General features: G+C 33.7%; 2 protein-coding genes across 4 annotated transcripts in view; both read right to left on the bottom strand.

Annotated features, from left to right (window-relative positions):
- Window positions 1-8,446, bottom strand: part of LOC109336133 (39S ribosomal protein L45, mitochondrial) — a 19,910-nt gene extending 11,464 nt beyond the window's left edge. The window contains exons 1-12 of one of the 2 annotated variants that reach the window (XM_019572540.1): window positions 8,279-8,446; window positions 8,098-8,129; window positions 7,889-7,989; window positions 7,723-7,812; window positions 6,838-6,917; window positions 6,463-6,514; window positions 6,011-6,100; window positions 5,025-5,093; window positions 4,786-4,887; window positions 4,127-4,195; window positions 3,944-4,000; window positions 3,561-3,673 (exon numbers count right to left, since the gene is read on the bottom strand). In XM_019572540.1, the coding sequence (XP_019428085.1) occupies window positions 3,569-3,673; window positions 3,944-4,000; window positions 4,127-4,195; window positions 4,786-4,887; window positions 5,025-5,093; window positions 6,011-6,100; window positions 6,463-6,514; window positions 6,838-6,917; window positions 7,723-7,812; window positions 7,889-7,989; window positions 8,098-8,129; window positions 8,279-8,355 (924 nt within the window). In that variant the 5' untranslated portion in view covers window positions 8,356-8,446 and the 3' untranslated portion in view covers window positions 3,561-3,568. Of the gene's footprint in view, window positions 1-3,414; window positions 3,674-3,943; window positions 4,001-4,126; window positions 4,196-4,785; window positions 4,888-5,024; window positions 5,094-6,010; window positions 6,101-6,462; window positions 6,515-6,837; window positions 6,918-7,722; window positions 7,813-7,888; window positions 7,990-8,097; window positions 8,130-8,278 lie in introns of those variants that run through there. The other variant, XM_019572539.1, reaches the window with a different exon arrangement.
- LOC109336135 lies at window positions 1,821-3,042 on the bottom strand. Of its 2 annotated transcripts, none has more exons than XM_019572542.1 (2): window positions 2,578-3,042; window positions 1,821-2,544 (listed from the first exon to the last, which is right to left on the bottom strand). In XM_019572542.1, the coding sequence occupies exons 1-2, from the start codon at window positions 2,727-2,729 to the stop codon at window positions 2,226-2,228; spliced, it is 471 nt and encodes a 156-aa protein (XP_019428087.1). In that variant the 5' UTR covers window positions 2,730-3,042; the 3' UTR covers window positions 1,821-2,225. The 2 variants fall into 2 exon arrangements, with proteins under 2 accessions (XP_019428087.1, XP_019428088.1); XM_019572543.1 differs by having other exon boundaries at window positions 1,821-2,482; window positions 2,564-3,041.

Raw genomic sequence — 8,446 nt, 5'->3', positions numbered from 1 at the left:
CCAGTGAGTTTTTCATTAGTTCTTCCATCGTCACCTTCAAGGAATCATTCAAAGATTTCTGAATAGAATTCGCAAGTTCCATCATTTTTGATTCAATTTTGGCTGACATTCTGGATTCTAATCGTTCCTCCACCTCTCTGAATGATGCTTGGCTTCTGGTTGACTCTGCCATTCTTGCTTACAGCCGAGGAAAGACCTAATCTGATACCAATTGATAGAGAAGAAGTAGGATTCTAGGAATCTAAAGCAATTCGAAGAATTGAAGAAGAAAAACAGGGGATTCTTGATGAATGGAAAATCCCGAGAAGTTGTTTATTCAAGATGAAGAAAAGATACAAGAAAGAATTCAATTTTGTATTCAAAAATCAGTCAATACCAAAACAGTTAAAACTTGCTATTTATAGCTAACAGTTTTAACTGTCATAACTGTCAATTGCCAAAAAAGGAAAGTTATGCTCTACTACTCCCTATTTATGCTACTCTACTCCCTATTACATATATTTCATATCAGAAAATGTCAAAATAAATAACGTAGTGACAAAAGTCATGATAAAACAATGACAAAATAGGTCGCAATAATAAGTTTAGATTAAAAAAGTGTAAGGTAGATTACTAAATTTATTTAAGAATAAAGGATGGTTTAGGAACAGAGAAAAAGTAACTAATATTCTTATATTATGGGGAAGTACAAAAATTATAAATTAATTTTCAATTTAAAATGAAAGATTGGTTTATCAGTATTGTTATTGGATCTAATGTCCTAAAATTTTGGATTAAAATACAATTTGAGGTTGGAATCGCTAGATAACACTATTAAATTCCTAATTTATTAACTTATTTTTATAACATCACTAACTTATTTGTTTCATGCCCAGATTTTCTTACTCTAATCTTCTAACAAAATCGTTGTTCCATCAAAATAGAATTGCACTGTTGTTGTTTTGAGTATAAAACTTTTCAAATAATAGTTTAAAATTTTAAATGAACTCCTGTAAAAGGAAGAAAAACTACTATTTGGGAGGATACTAATAGCAAAAAATGCACTACAAAGAATCACACAAGGAGTGCCAAAATTAAACCCAATGTTCTTAGTCTTGGGAAGATGGGGTCTGTATGTATGAATAGTATTTGAATGCGTCAGGATTTATATGAAAAGTTTCTTTGACGATCAAGTCAGTAAGTGAAAAAGATGAAGAATATGACAGAATAATATCAAGAGATATAAGTAAAAGAGAGAGAATAAGTAAGTAAACTTCCTTAAGGGGAAATCCCCTACTTATAGTGGAGAGGTGAGGAGAATATTCCTTTGTAGAGGTTGTTGACCTGACCGACCAAATGGCATATTGGATCTACTATAGACAGGTGTTTTTCCGGTGTCAGGTGACTTTGACATGTCCATATTTTGTAGACAATTGACTTATACTTGTATTAGTTTGTGTCATCATGCTATAGGTCCATTTTGCCTGCCACAAGGTATAGTAGGATGTAGATAACATGCGGTAGGTGGCAGAGGTCTGTGTTGTTTAGGCGGCGTAATAGTAGAGTGTCGGAGATGGTCTTTATACTATCTTGTCGTTTCTGCCCGGTCAATCGTATGTCTTTCGGGATTATGCAGTTGCTCGGTCCAAACCCATGGATGTTCGGACCAGGCTTGTGTTATCCATTCTCAAGTCGGTAGTTGCTGCCTTTATCCATTCTAGTGTCATTACATTATATGTAGAAGATAAAAATGTCACATCATATAATTTTTTTTCTTTTATTTTTATGTACTTCCCTCTCCTTTATCGGAAATCATCATCGTCCAACTTGTACATACAGGGTAACTGCCAAAAGATGCGAGAAACACTACTACCCACAATTTTGGATCTTTGTTAGTGTCTTATGGACTTATTTGGACAGAGTCAAGTCTAGGAGTCTACAAAGATAAACAGAATCTGCAGATGAACAATATCTCCATAGTCAATGTATAGTTTATATCTACCAATTTCTTCATATGAATAATATTATATCGTCATGAGATACCTACTTGTTGTAGATATATATACACACACATGTACAAAATAAAAAGTACAAATAAGGTAATTGTAGAATTTTCATTACATAAAGAGATTGTAATGCCACCACATTCACACAGGCCAGCTACCAGTTTTTTCGTAACTTCTATAATATCTTATCAAGGCTTTGGTTCTTCTTCTTCTTCTTCATTTTAATATCTTATGTTTTAATTAGCTGTTGAGATCAGAACCCACTTTCAGAATTGACCTGAGAGGCTTTGGTTCTTCCTCTTCATTTTGATTCAGGGAACTTGATTTTTGGAAGGACTTGCTCCTCCTCTTCTTCTTGTTAAATGGGGCAATCTCCTCCACGTTGTCATTAATGCTTACCGTTTTCTTTGGAGGTTTGGCTTGTGATAAACATGTCATATTCTTTGTTGCAATCTCATCAATGTTCATGAATGCATTATTCTTCTTTTCAGCCTGCGCTGCAAGAGAAGAAAGAAAGTTACCATGAGTTGGTAGGAGCTCCTTGTTACCATAATCTTCATTTATCTGTAATTCTTTACCTTGTTTAGAGCCAGAATCCCTTGTTGCAGTTGAACTTGAACTACTATGTGGAGGACCCCCAAGAGTGACAGTCTTCAGCGCTTGTGAAGCGAGAGTTTTCCTGATAAAATGGTAGAGTTTGTAGCAGATACCCATAGGTTGAAGATGGAATTCTCTTGGGTCCATCTTGCTAACTTTTTAATGGAGGTAAATATGTGAAAAGGGTGTTGTATATGTTGTTTGGATGCCAATGGATAAGGAATAAGAAAAAGATTAATCCCACAGCATGTTATTGTTAAGAATATGATTTAAACTTGGAAGTAACTATTGAAAATTTGAAACTATTTGGAAGACAAGATATTCTTTGCTTGTCTTAGAAGGGATGTTAACGATGGAGTGGAATAAACAGGCTTCATAAAGTTGCTATTAAATATGAAGTGGAAAGCAAGAATACAAGAAGGCATTGCTTAAGATTGTCTGCATCTTCCAGATTCTGATTATGCTTATTGTGTGACAAGAGCACGCTTGAGAGATGCAATTAATCAGCACCAATACAACCTTAAATTTTATCTTATTTTAGCACCTTCCAATTCGTTATTAGGTTCATTAAATTACCATGTAATTATTAATCTGTGACGATAAATTTGAGTTTGGGAGATAAGATTACTTTGACATTTCGTTCAAGTTTACCTTTTTATTTATTTTAGCTAATTCCAATTTCTTTCACACTTTGGTTTCTTCTGACGATATTATTTTAAAGTTTACCAACAAGGAAAGAAACTGATAACCTGAACAATAGAAAGGAAGAAAAAAAAGAGACTCATAACGAAAACAAAATAAGAGGAGCTACAACATCTCCGAATAGACCTGATTCAGAGAAGAGTTTTTGGATAGGTTCAGACCTAAATTTTATCTTATTTTTCATTGTTTCAGAGATAAATCAATAAAAGAATGCACAACTCAAGAGTAATAAGTTAGTAGGTTAAAACATAGGGATAGGTACAACTAACAACAAACCGTGTCTCTTATTTCAAGGAGACAGCATCTGGTGATATCCGTCCACACAGACGCCAGTATGCTCCTGAGTGAAACAGAGACTTCTCAAAAACCCATATATCGCGGACAAGAACCTGGAAAAACATAGCAAACCAACAATCAGTCCTAAGAGAAGGAATCCTTTGTTCAAAATAAAGAGCAAGATGCTGAACATGAGTAAAAATTAACATTGACAATCCGAGCTGACTATCAAATCAGTGGGCAAGAAAATACAAGCCACCGAGGAAAGAATGTACTATCTTTGGCCTGATGGATTAATGCATTTTACTAATTGGAAGAAAGGAAAATGGAATGAATATCAAGAACATCACTAGAATTGAAGAAAAGAATTTTACTATCATTACCTCCTTGTTTTTGTCTCCAGTTACAACAGCGCCTTTTGAGTCATATGCTTCAAATTTCTGCAAGTAGTCTCACATTAATTCACTGTTCTAAGTTCTTGATACTCCTATGACTTACGAAATCATGGGGACAGATTTTCTGGGATAAGGGCAGATTTAATATGGGTGTAAAACTGAAAATCCTACCTGCTTAGCCAAAATCTCAAGGGTAAGCTGGCAAAATACTTTTTCTATGTCTTTTTTATCAACACCAATCTGTAATTAATGATAAACAAATCATAATATAGAAATCCAAGATACTAATACTAATTCTATACATTTGACAACATATATAGTTTAATCTAATATTTTGCATAGCACTAGTAGTTTATAAAGGACATGCATACAAGCAGGACGCGGCCAATCTGTACTTTCTAGAATTCTCATCATGATTTAAGCAAACAAAATACCAATTATATAGATTCACAAATTTATAAAAAAAAAATTATCCCAAACAAAGGTCTAATACCCTATCCATCAGAAACTACGGAAACTTTTCAAATTTAAGTTTTTGATCATGGTAACTAGGAGACATAACCACAGGGGGATGCCTTGCCAGGAAATCATATGTATTAACTTCAAAAATATAATTTGAATAGCAAAATACTTTAGTTTTATGTGTGATCAGTTTTCACATGAAAAATGACCAGGACACCTCCAAAAAAACACCCACCAAAGCACAGAACAATGTCCGCTCCATGATGTAAAAGCAGAAGTTTTTTCTCTTATCTCATTCATGCTACGTTTTGAGTCGCTACATCATCTTGACCAAAATTTAATACAAATACAGTAAAAGGAATACTAACCAGACGAGCACGCAAAGTTCGTATCTTAACAACAGGCTCAACCAGTTCCCAGTAAACCTTGCTCAATGCAGTTTCTCTTTGCTTAATTTCATTCTTAAGTTCCTATTGACATGAAAATGAAATACATATCAGAAGTCAATTTATATTCTCTTTAGAAATTATTACACACAATTGTACAGAGCTGCAATATAGTTCACATAAAAAACTAAACCAAGTCATAAAAAGGAACTAAAGCATACAGAAAACATCCTCTCAGTAACCGCTTTCCTTAATGATTTTTTGTCGCCATTAGCTATCAGTGTGTTTATCTGGAAAAAAAGAAGGAAAAAACTTCAGCATTGTGGCGAAAAAAATATGCCAAGTGAAATCATGAAACAAAAGAAAGCCAAAGTAGAATAAAATGCATGCTACAAGGCAAAAGAAGGAAATAACGAGGGACTGGCAATGATAAATTGTCCTAACTGGTAATTCATAACCCAACATAAGTTTAGACATCAAAGTCTTTTCTTCATAATTTTGTCAAAACTTCTTATCCTCAATGCTAACCCAAGTCATTATATCACTCTAAAAAAACCTTCCTTTAATATTTTACTTCTTTCCAAGAATAAAGTCACCTTCTATAATATCTCACTTCTTTCCAATAATACACTCCTAAACTTTTAAAGGATATCAACCTTGCCGCTATATATTGTGTCAAAGAAACTGCATGCAGCTAATAATGGTACTCACATGGTGCACCAGAGACACAATACATTTAAGTAAATTTGTTTGGTCCCCAATAAATTGTCAGAACCTGAGTTCAAAATGATGCAAAGTGGACCTGCATGGTACTCGTGTTGCTAATTTGGAACTGTGCTAGACCATCTCCGTGTCAGCAAAGATAAACCAGAAAATGAGAGCCACACAGACATAGAAACCACCGTGCCAGCAAGTTTTGCAGATGTGGCACTATCTTTGCCAACATTGGTGACTGGTGAGCCATAGAGAGGGCTAACTGCACTTCTTTATGTCAAATTGAATTAAGAACATGTGGGCAACATTTAGAGACTGGAACTATGGGGACTGACGCATAAACTTGTTTGAAGCTACTGAGACCATGAGTGTAACTATTGCAATACATTTTTTATGCTCATAATTTCCTCCAGTCCTATTCAGTAGCTTCAACGGCTAAAAGGAAATCAGCAAAAAATTATATAATCAAATATCAGATTTAATTGTTACAAACCTCCTTGTACATTTTGACAGCATCATTGTAGACCTGATGTTTTGAGTATCCCTTTCTTCTTAACTTTGCCATGGCATATGCATTTTTGACCTGCAGCAGAGCAAAAAACAAATTTGATTAAAAAAGCAGGATTCAATGCTTTCGGTCTGACTTTAATTTTTATTTTCTTGACTCTGACACAAGAGGAAAATTTTGTAGAAAGGAAGGAAGAAAGACCATCACAGAGTGGAGAGCAAATCCTCCTTAAAAGAAAGCAACAATTTGATGTATTTCTCTAAGATTGTGGTAAAGAAAAGAGGGAATGGGAAAGAAATATTTGGATAACCAGAAATTATTACATAGATATACTTTTAAATTTTTTATTTTTTATGTCAACATAGATATACTTAATTAGGATTAAAAGAGGGAGAATAATGAAAACATAAATTAACAAAGGTGGCATGCATCATTACCTCCAGCATCATGTCGTCTTTTGTTCTTTTCCAACCGCTTTTAGTGAACAATCTGATACAACGAATGTTAAACATCTGAGAAACTCAAAATGTAATGCCATACAAGTGTTGAAGGCACATTAATTTGGTGAAAGAAAATAGCTAGAGAAAGATGTAAATAATTCTAAGCAGATGCAACGGACACTGTTTCAAGTTAAATTAAACTGCTAATCAAATTTTAATTTAGAAAACAAGAAAAATAATTCATACATACATATGGCAGTAGCTACTCAACCACAAATTCCTTCTATTTTGTTTTCTTTATAAAAGGAAATTATATTAGAGAGACGAAGCCAGGTATATGATCATAGAGATTTAAAACTATTAAGGCCTAACCTCTTCCACAATGGGATTTTCACCCGTGCTTTGTAAGGTTCAAAGATAAATCCAGGACTTGTTATGGATAATTGTGTTCCCTGCATCAATGGTATATTAGCAAAGCATGAAAGTTATTACCTGATCGGTTCATAAAAATATCAAAGACAGGTACATTAGATCAATATCATTTGTGTTATCCTTTAAGATAATGATAATGCAATTGTTGGGCAGTAGATAATTTCCCATATTCCTATAATAGAATTGCTTAAAATCCATTGAGTCGTCACTCTTTAGGTGTCTGTTTTAGAGCACAACACACGGAGACAGTGCTTATAATTACATCAAGCATATTCACTTCAAAGTTGTTAGATGGTGGAAGCATCTTATGTGATTTGTCAACTGAAATGCTAATATGATGAGTGTTATGAAAAAATTCAGAATATATGAATGATTTTAAATTTTAAAATAAAAATAAGTCCTTAAACAGCATGTACTAGGTTCCACTCTTGAAGAGTAGGATGTTGTTGGAAGAAACCTTTCACCTAAATTGGTAACTTTTTCCATGGAAAGGAAACATGAACAATAAATCCAGCAATTCAATTCAATTAGTAAAATAAATGGCCATGTAAGAATCTGGTATAAAAGAAGGCATAAATAGGAGAGATAGTAAAAATCAATTGAAAACACCATAGCATGTATAAAAATAAGATAGAGAACATATCAAAAAAACGGAAACAGCATCTTCCTAAGTCGTGACTAGACACGTGAGCATAGATCCGGTCCAAAGTGGAACAGGTTCCACCCTCCACATAATAAAACTAAATCGATACTAACTAATATGAAGAATAACCAAAATACTCAGATCATAATAAAAAAGAAGAGAGAATATTTAAGAGAGCCCACCCTCATCCGCGCTTGTGCAGGAGGGGTTTTGACTTGAGTTTGAGTACTTAGCATCCTCTCATGGTTCATGAAAATGGACAAATCAGAAGCCTAAAAAAGACACAACAAAAATGTCAGGAAGCCAAATCCCATGATATATAAAAATCACCCTGTTAAAGAATATTACCATTGTAGACCGCAGTGTCGAAGTTTTAACACTGTCCGAATGAAAGCCATTGTGGCCCTTATATAAATGAGGATTAAAGCTCTTGAAACTATAATCAGAACCTGATTAATCACAAGTTACATAAATTATCAACAAATTGAAATTAAACCTTAAAAAATCCAATTCTAAATTATTAAAGTTCATTTTTCATCCTATATATAAGAGATTACCATTTGAAAGTGCAGTGGAGTAACTCCTGAGCCTGAAATTTCAAACACAAAGGAATATTATTAATCGTAAGGGGAAAGAGTTTATACAATGAAATTAATTTAAAAGAATTGAATAATAACAAGTTTGTTAATACATTTCGTGAATGAAAAAAAACGAGTAAGGGGAGAGAGTGTTACTGACAAATAGGATGAAGATTCATGTCCAATATGAGAAGTACGATAGAGTGTGCGAACAAACTCTAACTGAAATCGTTTCATATCGATGAGGTCTCAGATCACGATGATCTAAAACACACAGATAGAGGTTCCTGGTTTACAAGGGTTTAAGCTTCTTCAACTTTAACTTGAA

The sequence above is a fragment of the Lupinus angustifolius genome, chromosome LG20 (genome assembly GCF_001865875.1).
Source record: "Lupinus angustifolius cultivar Tanjil chromosome LG20, LupAngTanjil_v1.0, whole genome shotgun sequence".
Lineage (NCBI taxonomy): Eukaryota > Viridiplantae > Streptophyta > Magnoliopsida > Fabales > Fabaceae > Lupinus > Lupinus angustifolius.
The sequence above is the reverse complement of the archived record's forward strand: the minus strand, read 5'-3'. Positions and strand labels throughout refer to the sequence as shown.

Coding starts and splice junctions, on each gene's coding strand:
- LOC109336135 (XM_019572542.1), bottom strand. CDS start 2,729: ATGGACCCAAGAGAATTCCATCTTCAACCTATGGGTATCTGCTACAAA. Junction 2,545..2,577: donor TCAACTGCAACAAGGGATTC/TGGCTCTAAACA, acceptor ATTACAGATAAA/TGAAGATTATGGTAACAAGG.